General features: G+C 32.6%; 2 protein-coding genes across 4 annotated transcripts in view; both read right to left on the bottom strand.

Annotated features, from left to right (window-relative positions):
* Positions 1 to 59: 59 nt before the first annotated feature.
* LOC134716917 (uncharacterized) lies at positions 60 to 1,733 on the bottom strand. The gene has a single exon (XM_063579936.1). The coding sequence runs from the start codon at positions 1,731 to 1,733 to the stop codon at positions 60 to 62; it is 1,674 nt and encodes a 557-aa protein (XP_063436006.1).
* A 3,376-nt stretch (positions 1,734 to 5,109) lies between these two features.
* Positions 5,110 to 27,982, bottom strand: part of LOC134716342 (ADAMTS-like protein 3) — a 35,976-nt gene continuing 13,103 nt past the window's right edge. For 2 of the 3 annotated variants that reach the window (XM_063579276.1, XM_063579277.1), the window contains exons 2-10: positions 17,699 to 17,854; positions 16,767 to 16,976; positions 12,293 to 12,451; positions 9,709 to 9,842; positions 9,017 to 9,221; positions 7,811 to 8,659; positions 6,941 to 7,129; positions 6,196 to 6,343; positions 5,110 to 5,408 (exon numbers count right to left, since the gene is read on the bottom strand). In XM_063579276.1, the coding sequence (XP_063435346.1) occupies positions 5,296 to 5,408; positions 6,196 to 6,343; positions 6,941 to 7,129; positions 7,811 to 8,659; positions 9,017 to 9,221; positions 9,709 to 9,842; positions 12,293 to 12,451; positions 16,767 to 16,976; positions 17,699 to 17,854 (2,163 nt within the window). In that variant the 3' untranslated portion in view covers positions 5,110 to 5,295. Of the gene's footprint in view, positions 5,409 to 6,195; positions 6,344 to 6,940; positions 7,130 to 7,810; positions 8,660 to 9,016; positions 9,222 to 9,708; positions 9,843 to 12,292; positions 12,452 to 16,766; positions 16,977 to 17,698; positions 17,855 to 21,606; positions 21,713 to 27,982 lie in introns of those variants that run through there. The other variant, XM_063579278.1, reaches the window with a different exon arrangement.

Genomic DNA, 27,982 nt, shown 5'->3' with positions numbered 1-27,982 from the left:
ATGTTAGAGTAGATTTGATTCGTAACTTATATCCACAATTTAACAGTAATTTATATACTTTAGCATCCTGATATGGTCACTTCGTATAAATAAGTTTCCATTTTTTTACTGTCTCCTTGCCCACTTTTTCCTATGTAGAGTTTTCCAGTTGGACTGAATGCAAGAGAAAACGGTATGAGTATGCCTATGTCACTTGTTTTATAATATGCCATCAGCAGGCCAGCATTGTTCAAGATATGAAGTGTATGCGTTCTCATATCAGCGGCAATGACATTGTCACGTGGTGTTGTCACTATATCTTCTGGTAGAAATGGATGATTTTTATTGATCTGTAGGATTCCTGTATAAATATTGAGCATATCACCGCCCTGTCCTAACACTACTATTCTATTTTCATTATCCCTTATTCTATCCACTATATAGATATTCCCGTTACTGGTCGTGGTTATTTTGTAGGGATACACAAACATAGGTAGTTGGTGTTGATCATGTTCATAAACTCTCTCATGGGCTCCATTCTGATTCATTAGTATAACAACTCGTCTCCCTGGCGCAGGGGAGTCAAAATTCATACCTCCTATGAGAAGTTTATTGTTACTGGTGATATAGACTGCCGTAGGACGCAATGGTGACACATTATATACTGTGTCTGTTAGCGTTCCTGTTTTTTCACTCATTTGTTGCAGTTTTATTCCCGTATTCACAAGTAAATTACCTGATTGAAGGACAGCCACACCAAATAGCTGAATATTAAAACTTGATATTATCTTTAATTTGTTTCCATCAGCTTTCACTTTTTGAATTGAACCAAATCTACAAGAGCTAATCCAGAACGACTGACCAATACCTGAGAATAAAATTAAACCGACCAGAAAATTAGTTTCATAATGGTTATTTAAGTCCAGCTTAATGTGTGGTTTATCAGCTAGATCGCCATCAAATTTGAGCATCCCAATATTAGATTGATGGATCTCACCTGGAACAAAGATTGGCATACAGTAATTAGTTGACCTTGGTTCTGGCATTTTAGTGTCCATATTTTTTTCTAAATTGTTAACTACTTTAAAGAACTTTGAAGCCTCAGTCATTCGAATAGATTCCTGGACGTCTTTGTTTTTATCATCAGCTTGCTGTAGTAAGACCGAGACGACGTTTAAATCAGATTTGATATTTTTCTGGTGTTGATCTAATTTATCTCGTAGTTGTTTAAAACAACTTTCAACAGCGGCTTTGACAACTTTTTCCTGCTTAGAAATGTCTTGGTTTGCCTTATTGTACTTTTCTGCATATGAAAGTTGGACAAGCTGTTCATTTCTTGAGACTATTACTTTCCTGTCCGTTTGAATTTTACAAAGTCCTTTTTTAAGCATATCAATTTTCACATCATATTCTTCCTGAATTTCAGTTAGAATATGTTCCTTGTGACTTTTCTTCACGCATGTTTGACAAACCAGGGCGTCACATGTCTTACAATAATGACAGTTGTATTCTCCAGCATGATTCTGACAAGGAATGTTTGCAAAATCTAGTTCTTCTTGTTGTAGTCCAATGTCTTTGATATCGATTAATTTGTGATCTTTTGCCGTTTTTACCCTGAAATGAACCTTTTCTTTACAATGATTACACAAAAAAAGATCACAGTCTAAACACTTCCACTTAATGGTTCTATCAGTTTCACATAATTCACAATTTACAGGAACTTGTCCTTTTTTGATGGATTGTGAGAACGCCATTTTACATTGCAATTATAAAACAGGTTTTAACTATTTTGAATACACTCTTAAAATAAGTTATTGATTATGTTAAAGTGAACATAGCTACCAACTAGTTTTTTTATAAAGATTTGAAGGTTTTAAATGGATAAAAATATTAATTAATGTAGAGTAGATATGACGTATACTGTAATTACGAATGAATGAATAAATAAATCTTTATTTCCTCCATGTATATGAAGATTTTGCATACAAAAAGAAATTAATAATTATTTACACAATAAACAAAATATTATACATTTCGAGATAAATACCCAATGGAAAAAAAAAAGGTTAGGTATCTGATTACAAAGTGTTCAAATAACAAATAGTTTCAACATACGTCAGCCAGCGAGAAACTATGAAGTTACTGCTACCTTCTGAGGGAAATGGTTAAATTTTCACATAAATGTAATCTGTTTATGACTTTTGAACAGCGGTAAACTTATGTTGTCTTTATGAAAACATGTTAACAAGATTCCCATTTACAGAATGAAAGTTTTCTTCTATTGTAACTACCCACTGCATTGATTGATTGGTGTGTAAAGCGTCTTTCAGCATTATCCGTCATTTCGTTATGGTCATTTTTATTTGGCAGAGGCAGCATGAGTTCACGAAGAGAATCACCGATGTATCTATTATGATTGGAATCGAATTCACCTACCACGTGCGAGGAGTAAAATTACAACCTCAGTGTTGCCATACTGTTTATACAGAAGTGTGGCTACTTAGATCATTCGACCACCGAGACCGAGATCGACATTGACATTTAAAGAAAAATTAAAACCACAGAATTCTAACCACTTTAAGGACTGCATTTAATGTGCCATTTGTCTATGACTGGAATCAAACCAGTAATAAAATAGTTTATGACAGTATTTCTGTGCCAGGACACGTGTTACGGAAATATCAGTCATCAGGTATGCATTTTGGAGAACCAAAAACTATCAATTATTTGAGATAATAAAATATCGCACTATTTTAGAATGGCTTGATTTTGCTAAAAAAAATGCCATATCTTAAAACAGTTTGCCAGTGGTGAGACTGATACTATGGTTGACTAAGAGCTTGCTTTGTAAATGTCATCACTACTTACCTGTACTGTTTAAAACAGACCCTAACAATCGACAACTATCGACACTTCCGATCAACTCCTTTTTTGAGCTGAACTTTTCTGATGACTGATGTACCCATATTTTGACTATTGTATTTATTGTGTCTTTTTATTTAACGCATCAATGTAAAATAACGGAAGTTGATGAGACTGTCATTAAAGTGAGAGGGTTAGAGTTATAGAACCAGGTTTAATCCACAATTTTCTACATTTGAAAAATGCCTGTACCAAGTCAGGAATATGACAGTTCTTGTCCATTCGTTTTTGATGCGGTTTGTTATTTGATTTTGCCATGTGATTATGGACTTTCCGAATTGATTTTCAGTATCAGTTCAGTACTTTTTGTGATTTTACTTTTTCATGAGTGAGTTTCTTATTAATTTCTTAATTTATCAACACAGATTTATAGAATAATATGTAAATAATCATTTCATAACCGAATAACTTTCCTCTGATTTACAGCAAGAGTATCGACCCTGTAAATAAAACAAACTTAATCCGACTTGCTTATCTGTATTAACCTGTTTTAATCGGGAATGCTATGAAAGCTTATGCAAAGATGGGTACGACCTAAGCGCGCGAAGAGTGTTATGACCTAAAAAGGTTTAGAGATAACCATTATTTAGACCGGCAGGTTATTACTATTTTCAACATAAGAAAATAAATGTTCCAAGTTAGAATATGACAGTTGTTATTCATTCGTCTGATGTATTTGAGCTTTAGATTTTGTCATTTGATTGAGGACTTTCCTTATTGAATGTTCCTTGGAGTTCAGTATTTTTGTGATTTTATTTTTTACCACAACAGAAAGTAGAACATAATAATGTATGATCTGTGTATGAGTAAAGAGCAGTAACTCCCGGGGGGGGGGGGGGGGGGAGCACTTCAAACTTTTTTTGGTAGGGGTGAGCAGCTGAGACATCAAGTACCCCATCCTTTTCATATATTTCATATATTTTGTTTACCTTGTCATATATTTATGAACAAAAAACAGACCTATAGATATATTTGAATATTTCTCATCTTCTTGTACATATACAAAAATTTTGAGGTCCCGCTCATTTCACGTTCTTGTTAAGAAGCAACGCAGTCACAATAATCACATATTGCTTTTCCAATAAATCCGTCACATCTTAAAAACTTTCCTCTATTTGTCCCTTTTATATATCTTCAATTATGAAGAAATTTCAATTTCAAAAGACAATCAAATATGTTTTGTCAGATAAATGTAGTAATTAACACTTCAAATAGTATCACTTTTACTGAGTTTAACATTAATTAAAAACTGATGAAAAGTTACATTTGCCGTTCCCTCTTGAAGTACGCTGACACTATGCTTTGGAATTTCTTTAAATGTTTCATGTATACAAACCTTTCAATGTTAATTAGTTGGAAATGTCAAAATGATTGGATTTATTGCATCTACAACTAACCTCAGTGGAAATACCACATTGAATAAATAAAGTTTAATTGGTTTGACAAATAGTTAATGCATTTACGATTGTGGTTTAACCCTCGGGTTTAACCCATCAAAAATAAATACGAACATTTGATTAGTTTCAGTTACTTATGATATAATCCAGCAAGTGATAATATCAACCTATTGATATATTTAATCTGAATTTCTCACCCTTTTCATATATTATGAAGCATGAAATAGTGACCTATTCCAGCGGCTCATCCCTACCAGTCATTACATAGGAAGTGCCCCCCCCCCCCCCCCCCCGAGCAGTAACTAGTTGTATGAAAAGCGTTGACACAGTTTCTGTATCTTAACCAGGTTGATTGAAATTTAAAGGCCATGCAGATAATTAATTACAAAAAAATGAATACCTTCTATCGAGAATTGGTTATTAAAAAACAATTCAAATCTTTGTTGAAACTGTGCGAGCATTTGATTTCACGAAATTTGTATCCATCATAGAGAATTTTACTGAAAGTAAGATTATTTCGGAATATCTGAACAAACTAGATAAAAATGTATATAAAGTGGTTATTGTATTTTTAATGAATTCATAAATTTTCGAGAGTTTTGACAGCTGTTAGTGTACCTGTAAAAAATAGGTTTATTACACATGTACTTATTTTCTCGACCCTCCCGACAATCACTAAATACGCAAAAAAGGCTTTGCAATTCGTTGAAAATCGAAAATTTGAAAAAAAGAGTATAATGTTATAAAAATTATTTTCATCATATACTGGTGTTATTAAACAATCACAACAATCAATGTAATGACAATATACCAAGTTTGGCAAATTAATTGTTCAATTGTCCTACATGCCACTCTTATAATCCATTTTGTAGTATTTTAGTATATGTCAAAGTGATTTGGTAAAATGTTATTTAGATTATCTAATCAGATTTTTACGACTGAAATTATCTAGCACCAAAGAAAGTTCCTTAAAGGAAGTTCATGTTGTAAACATATCTTATGTTAGAACAGAGTTAGTACATGTTGCGCAGCATCGTTCTCTAAATGTTCTGTATCTGCACATGTTTAAAAGTTTTGTAATGCTGCAGTATCGTGACGAATCAAAACATTCTGAAAAATAAAGTTAGTTTTTACTTTATATGATATTCAATATGATAGTTTGTATTCTTGTCTTTCATTTTTGCTGATGTGCTTTGTCTATATAGCTTTTAGTGCTTCCTTGTTACATATTTGTATGTTTTCGTAGGGTTTAATATTATAACACAATGTTGACTGCTGTACCCCCTCTTTTTTGACATTTTACCTATAATGTCTTTTTGTTTTGTACTCACTTCGTTGTCGATATAATGGAATCACCATTTCCCCCTGAAGAAAATGCCTGTACCAGGAATCTGACAGTTGGTATTCATTCGTTTGATGTGTTTGAGTTTTTGATTTTGCCATTTGATTATGTAGTTTTTGTTTTTTTTGTAATATCTTTTTTGGCCAAATTACATTGTTGTATTTACAGCAGATTCAGTGCACTTTTTTAATTGTAAAATACTCATCAACACTAAATCAAGCATAAACAATTGGCTTTCTTTAAAACCAAAGTTCTCCTTAATCTCCTGAATATTTATCATAACTCCTTAGTATATTTTTTTTGCGTTTCCCTCAGTTTTAGTTTGTTACCCCAATTCAATTTGTTGTCCGTAGATTAACGAGTTTTGATCAGCGGTGTACTAGTGTTGCCTTTATGTTAAAGTCATGAATCCTTGAGAATTTTATACTTTTTTTTTATTTCCGATTATCAAACTTTTAAACACTATATATGTATATACATATTATGTTTTTTTCTACGATTTCTTAAAAATTGTTCCGATATGTAAAATACATGCTATATGATTGTTACACTTACTCCTTTTGCAATGTTTTGGTCTGCAAACTTTCCTGAGTAATGGTTTTGGTTTTGATTTACAGTTATCTTTAGCTTGCTTCTTGTTGTGTTTCCACACACACGAAAGCATCCTCGTTTTCTTACCAGTCTTGCCACATCTTGGTTTACACTAGATAAAAAAAAATATATGTATTATTATTGATCATTGTATGTATTATCACAGTATCTTTTATTATTAGATTGTTTGTTATCGTCTAGTTCTTACAAACGTGAGAAATAATCCCTAAGATCTAACATATGTTGTCATTTTAGTTTTCGTGTATAAAGCAGAAACAACAGTTTCAGTTTTGAAAGAATTTGATTGAATATGATACTACAATATTTATAATTTGCTATCTTGTGTGGTATAGCCCACAACATTATGGTTTTGTATAGACTTTGATGTATTTTATACTTATTTAAAGATGGTTTATATCATCCCATCATTATATCCAAATCAGTAAAAATCATGGTTAAAACTCTGTATCACACTTCTTATATACTAGATAAACGTGTATTACATCAGTATCAAACCATATAAACGAATGATCCCTTTCAATAAAATATTCCGGCCATAATTCTCCACCACTGTGCAGAACATCTTTCCTTCTCGTGAGTATCTTAACCGACAGCAAATATCAACCGCATAAGCTAATAACAACGTATAAGCGGCCAAAATATGTAAGGACTTTATAATATACAATTGTTGACGCTCGAATATTCTTACCGATGTCCATTTGCTGGTTTTCCAGATAGCCTCACATTCTTCATTGATACACTGTCTATGAGTTTGAGGACGAACTTTTATGTCGCACTTATTATGAGGGAGTGTAATGGTTTGGTTATTTTCTGCATTACAATGTATCTCTTTGGTTTGTACTGCTATTCCATCCAACTTGCATGTTTTCACTGAACACTACAGTTTAATAAGATTGGATTATTAACAAAAACAAAGTACATATAGTTTATATGCATGTAGAATACAAAGAAAAAACTCGAGACTGTATTATATGCTCTTCGTGTTGTTTTTGCATGTGAGTATATATACTTAACTGTTTGGTGCTTTTCCATCAGTGTAAGTTTGTAACGCGGATTCGTTTTTTCTCAATTGATTTAAGAATTTTGAACAGTGGTATAATACTGTTGCCTTTATTTTGCTTTATTTTGCAGATGAAATTGTTTTATAACCAATGTTGAAAGTGTTGATTATTTAAAGACCAAACCGGAACACTAGTTTTAGATATCAATAATAGACAAATGGTTTAAACATCCAGCTGTAGGTTGAATATACCAATTACTCTTTTTTGCACAGTTAAATTCTACTCGTGTTTCCCAAACATAAAATCTGTAACTTAGAAGATGCTTCAAACTGTCTAACAGTTATACCACAATGACTGGATCAATGAAAATGAGTCAAAATACTTCACAATGTGCTTGTTGTTGTCGCGTGTTAACTCCTTAGTTGTTGGTTTTTTGTTGTTCTGCAACTATTTCTTTGACAAATAACTATGCCTCGCTATATTCGTTCTCATTGTGCTTTCTATATTAACTGGAAATATACCTGTACAAACAATGTGAATATCTGTTAGTACCTTACCTCTGACCATTGTCCATCTCTCCAGACTGGACACAATGGATTATCTTGGCATACTCTGTGGTTTTCTGGTTTTTCTTCGTTACATTGTTTGTCTGCTACTATTTTTATATATTTATCTGTCACAATATTACACGTTACTTTTCTAGTTTGAAAACCATAACCACAAGTTCTAGAACATTTCAACCAATCGCTTGTTATAAAAACTGCAGAGTTTTTGGAATGTTTAATATCACTTGGTCGTGCTATTATATTTTGTGGCCCACTTCCAGGAATAGTGTCTGATTGAGGTATGTTAAGAATTTCATTCTTAATTTTATTGGACATTATCTTTTTTATTTTATTAGCTTTTCGTCTTGCAATCTTTTTACTTTGGAATTCTATGACTACATTTGCACTTTCCATCCCTGCTATACACGTATATATTCCAGTATCTTGAGACACTTCGGTCCTTTTGATTTTAAGAGCACCCTTAGAGGTAACGTAAACTCTATTGTAAACAGACGTTGATATAAGTCGACTATTTTTAGTCCAAAATATAAGTGAAGTATCAAAGTTGTCCACTGGACATTCTATTTTTACTGACTGTCTTGATAAAAGAATGGCCTTTACGCCAATTTGAAGTCGAATTGTTTTTGATTTCTTTAACTGAATAAATGTTGAATTGTCCTGTGTGATATGAGGAGAGAATGAAAGCATCTTAAAACATGGTGGCTGAGAGCATGGTCTTGAGTTTTGAGGTTTTGGTCCCATACATTCACTGTCTGAGACATTCACTTTTATTCCACGAACAAAGGTTTTCATGCAATACACAGGACGTCCTTGGACTCCAACATCACAAGTTACAGAACACTGAAATGTAGAAAAAAATCTGATGCATTTACTTAACTGAAGTTTTAATTTGTTAACCTCATCATAAATTGAAGAAAATAAAAATTAAACGAAGCTATTTTGAAAATCCTTAGTTGGATTTGTGATGGGTTAACCAAATTCAGTACAATTTCTTGTCAAATTTTATAGCAATCTGTAAATATTTCTCTTTCTTTTAGTTTATTCAATATTTTTCTCAAGTTTTCACAACAATTCGTGTACACACTTCCATTATTTCCAAGAACCTTATCCCAAAAACTGCAGAAAATTGAATGATACAATCCTATTCTCTAAACGAAATAACTATAAAAAAATAACAACATTAGTTAGACATATTACCTGTGTCCATGGACCAGTCTGCCAATTTGAGGGACAGAAGTGTATATTACAGGGTCTTTCTGATGATGGAATAGGATCGGGACAACGATATGATGACACTTCTAATGTTTTGTACCTTCCTGTCGTGTGAACACATGTAACCTTCCGCCTCTGAATACCTCCGCCACACTCAACAGAACAAGATTCCCATAAACTCATTTTCCACCTGAAAAGACACATGTACATCACTCATTTTCATAACAATTAGCTTCAAATCACGTAAACGGCTATTAAAATTACTGAAAACCATTAAAAATACAAATTTGTTTGTTTTAATTGACTCTAAAAGTTGTTATTATATTATAAGGCATTTTTACTTTATCCTGAAAATGCAAAGACTCATTAATAAAAATATGAAATAAAATCATGATCTTTAGCCCTTACAGTTGATGGCAAGCCAATAGAAACTGTAATAAATGAAAACTCTTATCACTAACCTTACCCCTTTCACCAACCCTGATCCTTTTCAAATTTACTTAGACACTTACTGTGTATCTCATGCCGCTAACGACGAATGTTTAGTACTTTGACAGTTACTGTGGACCGCATTATTCGAACTCACATCCAATGGTACTTTGTCACATACTGTCGGCCTTATGCTAAGGACGAACAGTCTCCTGGTAATGAACAATTAATTGTACTAAGACACTTACTGTGGGCCACATGATGCTGAAGAACATTCACGTTTACTTTCTGTCGGCTGAGTTTTGTAATCACAGTAGAATTCAGGTACTTGTTGACCGTATTTTATGTTCCAGCAACTCACTCGGGATGTCTGGAATCCTGTCTAATCAAAAATGAACAGACTTTAGAAAGCTCAATTAAATTAGTCAGTAGCCTGTTGTTTAGAGGTTGTCCTTTGTGGGTGTGGTTCATACGTGTTTATCGTTTTTCGATTTTTTTTTTATAGATTAGACCGTTGATTTTCCTGTTTGAATTTTTCACACAAGTAATGTTGTGGCCTTTAATAGCTTGATGTTCATGTGAGCCATTGCCTGTGTTCTGTGTTGAAGTCCGTCTTATATTTGATGTGTTAAACTGTTTCCCTCAGTTGTAGTTTCTAACCCGGTTTTTTTTCTGTCGGTCGATTTATGACTTTCAAACAGCGGTATACTACTGTTGCCTTTATTTTGACTTATACATGTTTACTTTATATACATTGCGACGTGGATGGAGGGCTGTCTCATAGGAATTCATACCACATCTTCTTATATACAGTTGTCGTGTATTTGGTTTGGCTTGGTTCCAGCAACAAAATGCTCATACTTCGTTACTTTTTCAATCAAATTCTCCCAGAAATGTTTCTTGGTCCCCATGATATTGATATGAGACATTTGCCTCTTTGTGTTTTAAAATGTCAGAACGTGACCTATTACCGAATATGACTGTTATACCGAGTGTGAATGTGCATTGCTATACGACGTGTCTCGGTATTTTGTATATCCAACATTCAATTTATTTTGATGTTTCTGATATGGTTTCGGTAGTATAATGTGTTATTTAACTGGTGTTATGCCCTATTGTTTGTAGTCATTTATGATTATAATCATAAAATTGCCTTTCAATATCATCATTGTTATGAGAATTGTTGTGACTGGTATGGTGAAAATAATTGTATAAAGCTCGAGATCGCATGTTCATTACGTAAACTTGTAAAAAGTAAAAACACAAAAATACTGAACTCCGAGGAAAATTCAAAAAGTAAAATCCAAAATCAAAAGGCAAAATCAAAAGTCCAAACACATCAAACGAATGGATAACAACTGTCATATTCCTGACTTGGTACAGGCATTTTCTAATGTAGAAAATGGTGGATTGAATCTGGTTTTATTGCTAGCTAAACCACTCACTTGTATGACAGTCGCATCAAATTCCATTACATTGTCAACGATGCATGAACAAAACAAACATAATCAAAGAGTAAAAATGTCAAAAATAGTAAGTGCGTCACTGTTTGTAGTGTATGTCGTTGATTGAATATATTCGTTGTTGTTCTGCGGTTTTAATGTTGTGTCGACTTTATATTACTTGTTCTGCTTTTCTCCGTGATGAGTGTTCTTACATGCGTTTGTGCTGTATTTCTGTCACGCGTTTGTGCTGTATTTCTGTCACGCGTTTGTGCTGTATTTCTGTCACGCGTTTGTGTTGTATTTCTGTCATGCGTTTGTGCTGTATTTCTGTCATGCGTTTGTGCTGTATTTCTGTCACGCGTTTGTGCTGTATTTCTGTCACGCGTTTGTGCTGTATTTCTGTCACGCGTTTGTGCTGTATTTCTGTCATGCGTTTGTGTTGTATTTCTGTCATGCGTTTGTGCTGTATTTCTGTCATGCGTTTGTGCTGTATTTCTGTCACGCGTTTGTGCTGTATTTCTGTCACGCGTTTGTGCTGTATTTCTGTCACGCGTTTGTGTTGTATTTCTGTCATGCGTTTGTGCTGTATTTCTGTCATGCGTTTGTGCTGTATTTCTGTCACGCGTTTGTGCTGTATTTCTGTCACGCGTTTGTGCTGTATTTCTGTCACGCGTTTGTGCTGTATTTCTGTCACGCGTTTGTGCTGTAATTCTGTCACGTAGTGTTGTCATTTTAGCGATATTTTTCAACATTGTCATTTAAAGCGCGAGGTTTGGCTACCATTATTCTGAAAATATCCTGTAACAAGTCAGGAATATTGCAGTTGTTATTAAACAGTTCGTTTCTAAGTATGTTGGCGTTTGTTTTGTTGATTTTCATTGGTTCTGTAGTTCTTTTGTTTTCCTCTTATAGTTGTTGTGTTTCCCTTGTTTTGGTTTGTGGCCCGGCTTTTTTCTCTCTCTGTCGATTTGTGATTTTTGAACACCGGTATTCTACTGTTGTATTTATTCATGTTATTGACAAAATTGCATCTCATTTAGTGAATGATTCCTTATCATGTCCCCCTCCCTTTCCTGTCCTATAATTAAAACTGTTCTGATTGCGCTTATTAAGAAATTAGGAAAAGTATGTACCGTACCGTATACGTTCCCAAAGTCAAAGCATAGAGTGAAAATTTTATATCTATAGTTTTTGAATGTCGCATGTTTCACTTTGGAATATTTTGTACATATTTTACAAATGGCGTTCATATTCAAACTACGGTGTTCGCCACCTCTGTTGATTTCAAAATAAATTGTTTTTAAATCCTTAACTCCATTTTCTAATATAATACCCCTTTAAAAAAAGATCCTGGTTCCGTCCCTGTGTATAATTGAATTTGACTTACGCCACATGATACAGAACAAAATGTCCACCGAACGTCCCATTGGTAAACATGTTTGTCCTCGGTTGGTTCTCGTTCTTGACAAAAGGTACCATCGCCATCACAGATACCACAATCATCAACAACTTTAGATGAGCCCACTATACCATCACAACCAAGTTTCTGTAAAGCAGGATATATATATATTTATAGATTATCGTTGATCATCTCAACGAGATTGATTTTCTCGCTTGAGCTGGTACAGCGAAAGTGAGAAAAGCAATCGAGTTGAGATGACCAATGATAATCTGTTTATCGCTATTTTACCTATAGTGGAGCGGCGAATGTTGAAAAAGTCGCTTGGTTAACGATTTTAAATTACCTAAATACCTCATGCAATTTTAAGGTCCTAAAATGTTTATCGATTATTCAGCTTTAGAAAAATATTTGTCGTCAGTATCAAATATGGTACAAATGACGTTAAAAATAGCCTTTTACTGACGTTACCCAACTTGCATCGATAACCCCACTAGTCAAATTTCACAACAAACCCGTTCTAAAAAATAATTTTTGAATGAAATTGGTAAATATAGTTATTCGTGAACTTCATACAATGTTAGGGCATTTCCAAAAAGTCCTAAATTTTATGCTTACTGCATCTGAAAATGGTTGAAATAACACTGTAAAAATCATCGTTTTTCATCTAGCATTATTTGCACGTGCAGTATAGGTGTATTTTAAAGGCACAACAATGAAGCCGCCGTATAATACTTCAATTGAGCCGATTTACTTTTTGAAGTTATTTCCTAATAATATAAATATTTGAATAAATATCTGCTTTTTATCCAGATTTCAATTCCGAATATTTGTCACAGATTTATCGACATTGTTGTGGCTTCTAGTTATAGTCACACATTCAGCGATTTAGCGAAGGTCATTTGTGGTCATTTTAAGCATATTTCTTGTTCATTTTATAATTTCCAAAGCCTTGTAATTAATTTATGTTGTTCGGTATTGTTGTTTACTCGTTTTTGTTGAATTGAACTGGGAAAGTGAATTTCATTTTAGGGTTCGTTTGGTTTTCAGGTGTGTTTGATTTGTTTTTTTTATTCAATCACATGGACAATTTAACAATCTCGTTAAAACTGGTCCCGCTAGATGCCAAAAAAAGGAAAGTGGAAGTTTGTGTTGACAAATGCATTATCTGCGATTCTGTTGTTGATGAAATATTATTAACATCGACAGAATGTGGAAGAACAAGTCTGATTACTGCAGCAGCAAAGAGACGTGATGGTGATTTGTTCAGTTATTTGAACAAATTCTGCAATGAAACAGCAAGTGAATTACCCGTATTTAGGTATCATAGGTTATGTTATAAAAGCGACACAAGTAAGCAGAATTTTAAATCAGTATCAGCTGAATTGGAATCACCAGATATAGATTCCGATTTATCTATAAATTGTTTGGTGCCTGAAAAAATGATCACAATACATAAAATTGTATTATTTGCAAAAAAAAATCTCATAAAAGGGTGAAAACATTACATACAATTTCATCTGCTGAAAGGTTAGTCAATCTTATAGATGCTGCTTTTAGAGCATGCGACGGTGAAATGATTAATCGAATAGAGCAAGATAATTTGCTCAATAATGCAGTGTATCACGCAGCATGTCTGACCACAAACATGGCATATAGACCAAAATCCACCGATCAATCTGCGTATGATTTGGCATTTAGCAGTAGTTTAAATTATAGACAGAGACCTTATTCTTGACAAAAAGTCTCTTGTTTTATCACCCCTTTTGACAAGGTATCAGTCTTTTTTACCTGATAAAATATGTAAGACATACTGTAATTCCTCTAAACATAAGGCTAAACTTGAGTTGTACTCCAGGAATGCCATTGCCTGTTTTGCTCAACAAGGACAATATAAATCTAGCATTGTATTTGCTAGCGATATTTCCATTGTAGACGCTGTTAAGACAGCGAATAACATCAAACCAGAATTAAAAATGGTTGAGATAAAAGCGGACTTAAGTACATGTAGCTCCATCAAAACCAACGACAAATCGGTACGCATGCACTTTATGAAACAGCCTCAATTTTATAAAAAAAATGGAAAATGTTTATATATCTAGGGATTATTATCGTGCAAATAACCAAGTACAAATACATATCGTTGGAAATATCAGAAGCAATGTTGTCAACCTGTTTGACAAGTTTTGTTACTTGTCTCTTGACAAAGTCTTTTGAAACAGTTTCTTCAGTATAAATGCATTTTTCGTATGACATTCGGTGAAAATGTGCTACTCTCGAAGAGTGCCTGGTGTCAAATTGTAATAACATAATTACTCCATTTAAAGTCTTATTATGCCGGTCGTTCATGCTCTGGGTGGGTGTGACTTCACTTCAGGTTTTTTTGTTGGAATCGGTTAAAAGTCGGTATTCAATCTCTTTAGGACAAAACCAAGCCGTTTTGGTAATCTTGTAGCCTAAGTTCACCTTACGGCCTTCAACAATGAGCAAAGCCCAAATGGCCATACTGCAGTCTGCTATAAAAGGCCCTGATAAGACAGTGTAAAATAATTCAAACGAAAAGCTTTCGGCATGTGAATTCGTATTTAAGCATCACGTACTACGTACAATGTGGCAAAGCAAAGTTTGGTTGTCGGCAAATCTAGCCATCCGAAGTAATGGCTCCCCGTGTGCCTTTGTTGGAAAACTGTGCAACATGCCAAGTTAAAGCCAGTTTTCTTTGAGGGACAAATGGCATCGGACTTTCTACAAGATCTAATAAGTTCATATAAGGGGGAAAACATGCTAGGCAGCACGTGTTTGCAAGGAGCAGTGTCTTCCTTGCACTGGTTTATGTTTTTTTTTTGTCAAAATGTAGGTAGTTGTAATGAAATATCATGAAAATAGTTCTTGTAATATTTGGTAACTTTATTTTAATTTGCTATAATGTTTTCGACGTTTCATTTGGTATGAAAATAAACTCATCATAGATACCATAACGGTCATGTCTCAATTTTAGGAATTTGTTCTACAACACGCTTGCACTAATTGAGTAATATATCAAACTCCAATAACTAAATTAAATAAAAAGGTAGTATCTTGTATTGAGATAGTTTGAATTAATTTTAATAAAACTTGGTGACACGTCGAATCCTTGAAAACTGAAACGATTTTTTTCATGGCTGCATATTTGGTTTGATTTTTTAACTATGCATATCAGATACTCTTTGAAAACTTTTTAACTATTTAAGTATTCAAGAAATGCTATTTGTCGATGTCAATTATCAATGTTAATATGTTCCTGTTTTCCATTAGGCATTAAAATTTGTATGTACCATGGACTACCTTCAAAAAAGTTTTTAAAAAAACGTTGTTCTGACGTCATGTGCAAATATGAGAAAGATTTTACATGAACTAACGTTTTTCTACATAATACTACTCGTATAATTTATTGAATAGATTATTAATTTTGACAAATGTCAATGGTATTGTTTCTCTAGATGAAAGTAGGATTTTTCTAAGTGATGACCTTTGACCTTGATTTTCGATATTATTGTACCAGATTTGATATTGACGACACATATTTTCAAAAAGTATAGGATTTCAGCTTTCCAATGAGCTATTAAAATCCCATGAGGTATTTAGGTAATTTAAATTTCTAAAATTGTCCTCTCCGCCGCTCCACTACTATGACGACGTTGTCAATTTCATGTCAATTTCGTTAGCAACGCCACGTGGCCTCCTTAGTTTCTAGCGATAATTTTTCCATCTCAAGCGAGATGCATGATATGAAAATTATCACAAAAAAAGATCAAAGGAAAAATGCACAAAATAGCGATAATATAGAATACAGTCTAGTGAATATCATGTAATTTATCTATGGATAGACAATAACAAATAGGAAGAAAATACCAAGGATCAAATGTAAACAGCATAAAGTCGAAGAAGAACTGACAATAGTATACTATGACCACTAGTTCACAAAATACTACACAGAAACGATTGAGCAACACGGACTCCACTAAAACCAGGAGTTACCTCAATGCTCCGGAACTTCTAAATGATTAGCACTTTATCTTCATTAAAGGCACAAGTGGTGTTACTCGTTAAAAAGATAAAAAGATGTTACATTCTATTGTTGAAGACCGTATGGTGAAATGATAGTTTTTAGCTTCTATGTTGTTTGGTGGAGAGTTGCAGCCTCATTACTAACATACCTCATCTTCTCATTATTAAATCATGCAATCTAGTAATTGATTGATACTAGTAGTCATGATCTGAAGACGAAGTTAAAAGTCACAATAACCAGTTAGTCTATAAACATATGTTTTATTTGATATTCAATAATATGACCAAAAAGTCCTTTGTCTGCATTAAAATAGTTTGATTTAGAGACCAAAATTTCATAAAAATCCATATTTCTATAGAAGTATTACATATACTAAGGATTTTACAAAGATATTGTTTTCTATCATAAACTTACCAAACATTTTCCATTGATACAATAGTGACTGGAATGTTTACTACATTTCGTACCATCAGCCAAATTAATACTGATCATGTCTGCAATTTGTTTAGTTTTTCCGACACAGGAGACAGAACATTGGTATTTTTGGCGCGGAAACCATTCAGTGCTTCTGGAGTAAGACTGGCAAGCTTCATACTCCGGTATAATATCGTTCGATGGACATTTCTACAAGAAATTATTACAATTAGTCATTTATATATATTACAAATCGAAAATAAAAATGAGACATCAACCAGATCAAAGAGTAGAAACCAGCCCAAGGCCAACAATGGGTCTTTAACGCAGCAAGAAAATTCCGAAACCGCGGGGGAGGACTTCAGCTGGTCTCTAAACAATAAATTATACTAGTTAAGCAAAATGAGCGCCACATTCAACCTCGAAACATAGAAATGAACAAAAATTTACTTGGAAAGAAGAAGAAGATAGACATATATGTATAGTACACAACCATTTTAGATACACATATAATAACTAGCAAAAAAAAATAAAAAAAATAATTAAGCATGTCTATCAGTTTGAATTCGCAGTAGTGTTCATACTCTTGTCACACCATTAGTTTTCCGTCCAAAATATACACTTAGTTTACAACTGGACGTAAGATAGCCATTCGTCATAATAATAATAAAAAAAAATACATGGGACTGAGGCTACTATAACTATGTGTTATAGTAGTCTCAGCATAGGAACATAATAATTCTGAGCACTTTTAAAATAAATACCTATTGAAATGAAAGAAAAAGTCCCTTTGTATATACTATTGTTGTTTCTTTTTGTTATTGTCTTATTTGTGTCTTATATTGAATTATGCTCCTTATGATTTACTGGAAATAAACATCTTTGTCTTCTTCTTCTCTTATACTGACTAGCTGAATATTTTTTATATCTACCTGAGTATTACAAAGTCTGTATTGAATATCGTTTCCAATGCAGTTACCCCCGTAACACATCCGTCTTCTGTTGAAAAGTCCCCCATTACATGATCTAGAACACTCATTCCATCCTCCCCAATTATACCACGAGCCAGCAAATGCTAGTTCTACTATCTGAAATTTAAAAAAAATCTTAAACTATTAAAATGCGTTTATAGAGGTTTTTCCTGTGTGCATAACGAGATATATTGTCGAATGTACTTCTTTTTTTTTTTTTATGATTTTATATATTTAGCGTATAGTTTTCGTTTATTTATAAAGGAAATTGTCGAATGTAAAGGCCAATAAGCAATCGATGTTTTATTTCGTAGAATATGAAATTGAAAGATGATGAATAACAACAAAAAATTGTTTGATATTAAAAAAATGACTAAGAAGTAAGAAATAACGCTTTTGGTTTCACATGAGAATTGATTTTGGCTCCAGATTTTTGTTAATTACTAATGACAACTTTTATTTGAAATAAAACGTTATTTTAAATCAGCGGTAATGGTTTTACTCACGTAAAAGAGTAATTAGTAATAGAAACGCGTTGTATAATGTGTCTGAATTAAAGAGAGCATCTGAAGAAAAGGTCTGATGATTTACTTTAGCTCGATAAGCTTATACATTGTGTGTTCAAATTAGCACAATAGCAATCTTCAGACCTTGTCTTCCGATACTCTTTAATTCAGACACCTTTCGCAATACCTTATGTATTACTAATTACTCTTTATCGTGATTAAAAACTTGCAGATATTTTACTGTTTTTATACCCACAACAGTCGATTTTTAAAGATTTAAAACATGATAAAAAGATTTAAAAAAATGATATAAAACTCCGTTAGAAATACTTGGAGAGTAAGAACTAAACTAATTCTATGCTGAGGCTTTTGTTTTGTATACGTTAATTTGGCGGATTTTTGTAAAATGTTTTATTAATGAAAAATACTGGAAAATCTAATTTAAATATCCCCAAATATATACTTTGAAATTGATTTTAAAAAAGTAGATCAAATCCATTTAACCTTAGTAAAACGCATATTTGACATTCCACATGAAATATCAGGCTACGTCATATTTGCCATATTATAGCTACATTTCATAAATATTACAAATATCAAACAAGCAAAATGAAATGTCAACATCATTGTGTCAAACTAAACAATTGAACAATAACAATTGAATATGGTGATGACCTTTAATACGCATACCTTCCCGCCGTTACGTCGTGTGAAGTGTAAACATGATATAGTTTTTAAAGGCAACACTTGGGCCGGATTGATAGATTTCTTTACATTATATGCTTTGCTCATTGTTGAGGGCATAAATGTGACCTAAAGTTGTCTACATCCTCGTTCTTCGGTCACTGGTGGATATTTGTTTCTTTGGCCACCAAACCATATCTCCTTGTTATTGTTTTGATTGTGCTCATGGCATTTTTATATGGATAAGGCTAAGCTTCTGCTGTTGTCTGTTCTATGGTCGGGTTGTTGTCTCTTTGACACATTCCTCATTTCCATTCTCAATTTTATAAGATAAAGATAATCTTAAATTTATGGTTATCTAGAGCATGCACGTAATGCTGACCTTTTCTTAAGACAAACATCTGCCCGCTTTGGATTTCAATGAAACGTAATATCTGTATTACTGATTTCGTTACCATAAATTACTTGAAACCTTTACTAAATTCATTCATAGATGCATAGATTTTAGTTAGAAGTGGAAAACTTATATTAAACGTGAGTTGTATACCGAGCACCGAAATGAGTATACAATCCGGGTACACTTATCGATCCTTAAAATAGACTTCTTTTAACAAATTACCAAATTCCTAATGTTTTTCATGATTTGAACTAGCTGTCAGTGACTGCCAGTAATCTCTGTACTTTGTGCCTTTTTTGTTGTTACATATAAGAATATGATCGTCTGATCTGTGTTTTTGATAGATGTTTTGTTCTGCTTTGTATCAATGTGATGAGATAAGCCCTTTTCAACGTCTGTGTGCTTCTTATAATGTTATATTGTTACAGCCTTGTCTCATGTTAGGATTTGGCGCCAACAAACAAGTTTGAACTTGCCACATTATGTCGGAACCTATTTTTTAGTGGTTGTCACTTGTTGTATATCTGTCAGACATATTTGTTTTTCGTTCATCGTTTTGTACATGAGTCGACTCAGGCCTTTTCTCGTTTGAATTGCTCTAAATTTGTCGTTTCGGGGCCTTTTGTAGATGACAATGCGGTATAGGGGCCGTATGCTGACCTATAGATGTAAACATCTATGTTATTTGGTCTCTTGTGGAGAGTTCAGTGTCTCATTTCCAATCATACAGCATCTACTTATTCATATATCTTAGTCAAAGTTTTAAGGTTTGCTGAAACCCATAAGAACACTTTCACAGCTTGTGAAAATAAAGCACGAGATTTACTTATCTAAGTTTATATTTTTTACAAAAGAGACATGTAATAACATCATCAACATACAAATTAATTATTTTGTGCAAGTTAAACCGCCTCCAGGATAAATATTGTTTGTTTTTCTATACATCAAACACATCCAAATTAAAAGTTAAAGTAACAAGATCTCGGTAAAATTTATGTTTATTATGCAATTACTACAGACACAAGATGTATCTTCATAAATCTTGTAATCTAATATTAAACGAAAAAGAGGTAATACACCTTATAGACCTGTAAAAAATAATATCGCTTTACTTTTATGAAGAAATGGGGGTGGTGGTGCTTTTCATCCCCCCTCCCAGAGATACGTCTGTACACCACTCAACTTGCATGACAATGAGTGATACGATAAAAAAAACAACTCCAGTTTTATCATATTTTGTTTCAAAAAAGGGGGACATGTATTGTGTAGTACGCGGTCCTCGTCGTTATCTACAACTTTCTTTTTGCCAATTTGCTAATATTTCCGACAAATATTTAATGTATAATGACGGGAGGAAACCATTTGATGCGTTAACGATGATTTAATGTTCAACAGTAAAAAGAGAAGGAGGGTTACATCATTGAGATAGCAACTTAACAATTTAAGATAACTAAATTAGTAACTTCAATTGAAAAGATTATGTTTACCCGATACCAATTCCAAGTTCGTTAATACTTTGTTTTAATGCTTTTATTATGGCTGAATTTTTTTTTATAGAGCAGGGGTGTGGACTTTCAAAAACATGTCAATGGGTCCTTTTTAAATGACATTTTCATTGAAGTGAAAGAAAATATAAATACTTGAAATAACAAAATAAAAATATTTTGAGTGTCATTGTATATTTATGAAATATTATTTGATCATATATTTTTGTACTAAGTTCATGTTCGATATTTTTTCAATCTACCCATATAGTCTTAATTACAGATGTATATCTAAAGGACAATAACAATAAAGAACAGTAATACAGGCAATGTTTCTGTACTTTTTGCTTATTGTGTTATTTTTTGTTATTTTTGTTATTTCTTTTGTTATTGCTGTCCATGTACAAATTTTGTATTATGGCACCCCATATCCTTTTGTTTGTGTATTATTCTGAAAACAAGACATGGTCTTCAGAATTGTAAAATATATGTCAATAGATATAAGAAGATGTGGCATAAATGCCAATACAGTTGCGGATCCAGGACTTTGAATCTGCCTATGTAATATGACAACTTGCCATTTCTTAAGTCACAATGTGTTAAAGTAAACCATTATATAGGTCAAACAGGATAAAGTACGGTCTTCAACACGGAGCATTCACTTTCCGCACACCGAACAGCAAGCTATAAAGGGTCACAAAATATTCATCAAATATCCTTATCCTTTTCATTATTATTATTGATATTATCATTACCATTTATCATCATTATTTCAATTTAATTTTAAGGTAAACTTACCTTTAGTAAAATTAAAATTCTCATATTCCAAGTATTTGACAATGACTAGACATTTTATTGCGTATGCATATAAATAGCAAAGAAAACTTAAGTAATAAAATATCATAATATTACTCAACCTTTAATATTCTAAATTAGTATTTAGAAAGATAATCAAATTTTCTTCATTGTAAAACTCTATAGGTGCCATCTCCTTTAATAATTTGTGGCATTGTCAGCTTAACAACGTTTGGTTCTTTCTATTGTTTGTGTGTGTGTCGTTATTGAATTGAACTAACTTGATTCATTTAAGAGGGTGTTGGAAGTCTTATTATATACTGCTGCAGGGGAGGGAGTCATGAACACACATATATGTCATAATTTCGGAATGCACAAATAAACGTTAAACTTTTTGTATTAAGATGTTAATATTTTAGAATTGTTCATTCAATTTTTTTTTTTACAAACTCGCAAGAGAAAAAACGCACATGTATTTCATCCAACAGCAATATATCTATTGATTGACAGAAAATTTCCATTTATACGTTGAAAATGATAAAACCACATGCATTTCTATTTTATCAACCGAAACTTGATAAAGCATTTATCTTTAAAATATGATAATGAAGTGAAATAAATTGAATTCGAGAGAATTAAATATAAAGGAATTATCAAAGTGTCAAACCCCTTCAAAGAGTTATCACATGTAAGCTAAAAAAAAAAATATTTGAAGCTTTCGGCATAGAATTTATTGGCTTCGTTTTGATTGAAATTCAGCCCTACTATCTTGAATTCTTATGATAGTGAGATTGTTTCCTTAACATTTCTTTTGATCGTCAATGTACGTAACATTTTACACACTGAAAATTAAAATGACATCCTTTTTAATTTGAAAAAAAATTGTATCAGACTTTTTCTGTCTGAGTTCAAAGTACAAATTTTCGATACATTTTAGGTATAAACGTGATACACTTTTCTGTAGGAAAAAGGTTTGACGATCGAACAAAACACAAAACTTTAAGAAAAGTTTATCACAATTGTCCTTTTTAGATTTTTTTTTCAAATACAAGATATTTAATAGCAGTACTTAACTTTCTAAATGAACGTTGTAGTAGTTTACGTGACAAAAAAATCTTCGCTTAACATACACCAACCTGCTGGCATTGCATACATTCGCAGCAGTCAAATTCTATCAATATTATTTAATATAAAAAACTTTTAACTACAAAGAACTTGATGGGTTTTTGCGTAAAACTTTCCATTTGTTTCATGTAATACTCCTGTACAGTTGCGTGCAATCGATGATATCAATTTAAGAGATAAAAATACAATTTCTTCCCCCTGAATTTGTATGATATAGTAAATTGTATGAGAGATATCGGTTCATTTTCTGTTACATGCTGCAGTAATCCAGTAAATCGGAGTGTCGGGGAAACCATGCATTTACTCTGGATTCGCCTTTTATTTCACGAAAATGTCGACGATTTATAATCTGTATTGATTTTGATCCATTTTGTATTATATGTATTATTTAACAAAGTACTTTTCTCTTTACAAAGTTGAGAATGGTAATGTGGTATATTTCAAAGAGAGAACAAACCGATTAAAGAGCAGACAACAACCGAAGGCCACCAATGAGTCTTCAACGCAGCGAAAAAATCCCGCACCCGGAGGTAGTCCTCAGTTGGCCCCCACATAAAATTGTGTACTAGTTCAGTGAAAATGGACGTCATACTGAACTCCAAAACATATAAATGAAATAAAAAAAAAAACATACAAGGCTAATTCTGTATGTAAATGTATGTGCCTGTCCAAAATTAGGAGCCTTTAATTCGGTGGTTGTCGTTAATTAATGTGTTACATATTTGTTTTGCGTTAATTTTTTGTACATAAATTAGACCGAAAGTTTTCTCATTTGAATTGTTTTACATTGTCATTTCGGGGCCTTTTATAGCTGACTATGCGGTATGGGCTTTGTTCATTGCTGAAGGCCGTACGGTGAACTATGCATGGTTGTTAATGTCTGTGTCCTTTTAAACTTTTGTGGAAAGTTGTCTCATTGGCAATCATACCAGATCTTTTTTTTTATACTATTGGTTTATGTTATATCAGTAGTGTAACTTGACCTTTATTTCATTCTCGTTTTGGATCTGAATGTTTAACAGTTTTCTATACTAACAACCCCCATAAATGTGAGGCATGAAAAAAAATACATTTTGAAAATAATTAAAGTCACTTTTACAGAGATGCAACATCAGTCAAAATAACCAGAAGAAAATAGACGCTCAGATTACCATTCTTTATAACTTTATCAAGTTTAAGTACATTTGTGTACCCTTTAAAAATGCTCTATAACTTTGGGATGATAAAAATGAAAATCGCCAATGTATACAACAATCATAGAAGATGCGGTATGAGTGCCAAAGAGACAATTTTCCATTCATAATGCATGCATACGAATAGAGTTAAATGCTTGCTCAACGTATAGCATACGAAATCGTTTCATCCAAAGGACAGACACAGGTTGGTCTGGCTATGGTTTATAACCAGCTGCAAATAGTTCACGGTGATATTTAGGCCTCTCATGTGTTGGGGGCGTATATATAAAAACAAAGTTGGGTTTGTTACTAAACAGAATTATATCTAAGATCTGATCTTATCACTAGGCTAATTCACGCAAAAGTGGAAAAAATATTAACAGTCATGTTCTACTTAAATTTTATTTCATTTCATGAACAACAGTTTATTATATTATTTACTTTTATAATTTATAAACATATATCATAAAAGTGAACGCATTAAGAAAATACATTTATGTTATGACCATTAACATACAACCTATACTTTATAGTTCTAAATGTGTATTAATTAATCCTTGGTATGATCATTATCAGAGATTTTTTTAATTTCCACTAAAGGAGTTTCTGTTTCCATAAATAAGTCAGTCCTGTTGTTCTCTTCGGTAGTATTTTTATAACTGCCGCTAAACTTTTTTTAAATGAATCCCTAACTATCTTTTAACTTTTTAAAACCCATATAACTTTCTAAATGGTTATATTACTTGGTAGAGTCCAGTACACACACCATTTTGTATCCGGCATATAATCCGGGTCAAAGAAGTTGCCAACAAAAGATCACAAAACAGCTATAGACAGAAATGAGATGAACATATTATACGAGCCTTTAACGAAATATTAAAACGAGATTAACGATAGATACCAATAAGATTAACGATAGATACAAACGAGATTAACGGTAGGCGAAAAACGAGATTAACGATAGGCAAAAACGAGATTAACGATACTAGACACACAAATAACGAGATTAGCGATAGACAAAAACGAGATTAGCGATAGGCGAAAAACGAGATTAACGATACTAGACACACAAATAACGAGATTAGCGATAGACAAAAACGAAATTAACGATAGACAAAAACGAAATTAAAGATAGATAGAAACGAGATTAACGATATTTAGAAACTCTATTTACGATAGACATCAACAGACAAGCCATGCCTCCTTTTAGTTTTGATGCTAGGCGAAATAATTTAAAGTCCATCATATAAAGTCGATTTGAAAATCTCTCTAGAGCTAGTGTTATGTAGTTTATTGAATAGCGACTATAAATAAAACTATGAATCTTGAATCTTGAAAAAACGTTCATTTCAAGCTTATTGAAGAAACGGGACAAAGAGCTTTATGTTTTCAGATATCAGAAACGTTTTGAGTTATCAAAAACGTCAACCGAAAAGCCAAATAGTAAATTGGATTAGTAACACTCGACACATCAGTATACCAATAATAGTACTAGTCTGGCTCCCCGTGACATCAAAACGCTACTATCGAGCAGTGATCCAGGATCCCAGGCTAAGATAGTACCAACTACAGTGTAGTAACATATGTCAACTCAAAGGTCAAATGTAACTTGCTAGTTATGTTGAAAAACAGCATTTGGATAACTACTATTTGAAGGTCATAATGTTGTAACTTTGAAGACACGATCATTCCATACGTGTTATGTCAACTTTTACACCGGTTTTCCTCTTTTAAGCCTCGATCATTGTTCGAATTTAAATTATTTTATATGCACGATAAACGTTATTTACTAGTAGTAAATTCTGCAACAGGAACTAACCGGGTATTTTAGTGTGTCCTTACTGAGGGCTTTTTCTGTGTCATTAACCTGTAATCTATTTTATGAAATTTATCACGAAAGAAAAGCTTGGTTAAATAATATTAAAGATAATAATAAGCTATATATCAATGAAAACAAACAAAGCAATGTATTCAGTAAATAGGCTATTTGTTCATCCGGTGTTTATAATCGGTCGATGAGTTTTGATACAAACAATTTTTTTATAGAAAATATTTCTCACGATTGTGTTTCCCAATTTCTATCTTTTGCCTTTGATAAACTATTTCCATCCTAAATTTGATATTAATAAGAACGAGAAGTCTTGAAATTAACGACGGTTGAAAACATATCGGATGTTTACCAACATAAATTCGGAATTACACCATAAGTACGACCCGTCAATATGTCAAGCCGTTCTGCTATTCGTTCTAGTTTCAAGATATCTCATAAACTTTATAAGTATATATCTTATATAAAATATGTTTATAAGATATCTTATAAAGTATATACGATGTCTTATATAATTGTCTTTATAAGATATCCCATAAACTATATAAGATATATAATAAACTATATAAGATATCTTAAAAACTTTATAAAACTTTAAAAGATAACTTATAAAGTATATACTATATCTTATAAACTTTATGAGATATCCTATATAATATATAAGATATCTTATAAAAATAAAATCATATAAGATATCTTATATATTATATGAGATATCTTGAAATACGAATAAATAGTACAACGGGTTGTCATACGTCAGCAACCTTATGACCGGTTGTGAGATTTTTCTTTAATTTGTTGGCTGGTCATATCCTTAATCTGTTGGGTTTCTTAAGTTATTCTCGATGGTCTCTTATCCACAACAAATAAAGGCTCTTGACAAATTAGTGATTGCTATATCGAGTAGGTCTCTGCTAAGTGTTAAATACATGCATTACTTTAAGGATCATGTTAAACTACCCTATTCTGTTGATTGAACGGTGTATGTACTGCACCATAAATAACACAGTTAGGTTTCCCCCCATTGTGAAAACATTAAATGGACACGATTCGTATAAACTGAGTTGTTACCACTATTTTAATACGAATACATTGTTCTCCTAATCGTGCACTGTACCGGAAAACTAATATTACAAGACAATATTGAGATAAATACAACAGCACACGAAAATGTTATAGTACAATTGCTGTTTGAACAGTGACCACAAAGGGAAATTAAAACTCAAAACAAATAATAGTATCAGCGATCATTTGTAAATAAACTTGTTTATCATACACCATGAACTACAAAATAATTAAATGATTTCCACAAAAACTGGTCTTAGGGGACCATTTGATATTTTTTTAAGGGGAGTGGGCAGGAAGATTTTTGCAGATTGACCATTTGTTTTCGCTTTGCATGCTTACATTTTCCCACACTCATCCCTCCCTCGTAAATCAAGAGATTGGCTCCATACTTCAGAAAACAGGACTAATGGCGGATCCAGAACTTTACATAAGGGGACCCGTTGACTGACCTAAGAGGGGGTACCCATTTATGCTTCAGTGATTCTCTATAAAATCAACCAATATATTTTTTCCACGAAAAAGGGGGGGGGGGGGGCCGGGACCCCATGCTCCTAATGAATCCGCATATGAAACTGATAAAAACATTTGACATGCAACATATAACATATAGCTTTAAAGGAAAGTGTGTTAATTCTCCTATAGACTCAGGTTTTTTATGGACATTCATCAGCTAAGTCATAATTACAAATTCGATTTATATTACACAAAAAAACTTAGAATATTATACTTTGTTTATGCTTTGCAAAAAAGACCTGTCGACAACAAAACTTCTGGCGTAATTAGACCAATTGGACAGATGGCTGTCGCTTCTTCAAAAAAAGAATTCGAGCACTCATGATGAACTTCTGTGGTAAATCAGGCTGAAATCTTAATTGTTCTGAGATCTCTCAAATAACTCATAAGCATTCCTTTTAAAATTTGCTTGAATCTTTCGTTCACTTTAGGAAATGTGAATCAGAAGCAGTCTGTCTTGTTATTCAAATTATTTGGTTACAGTGAAAAATGTCAGTATTATCTTTGTACTAAGATGTAAATTTATGGGACATAAACCCTTCAAACTAAATAAATCTTAATAATAGCTATAATCTTTATAGGTTGTCACATAAGCATACATAATACGGGGGTTTGTGGCATTATATGTAAAAATATTAAAAAAGCAAATTGTGATATTTATACACACACA

Source organism: Mytilus trossulus, chromosome 4 (genome assembly GCF_036588685.1).
Source record: "Mytilus trossulus isolate FHL-02 chromosome 4, PNRI_Mtr1.1.1.hap1, whole genome shotgun sequence".
Classification (NCBI taxonomy): domain Eukaryota; kingdom Metazoa; phylum Mollusca; class Bivalvia; order Mytilida; family Mytilidae; genus Mytilus; species Mytilus trossulus.
Note: the sequence above shows the minus strand (reverse complement) of the source record. Positions and strands in the feature narration are given on the sequence as shown.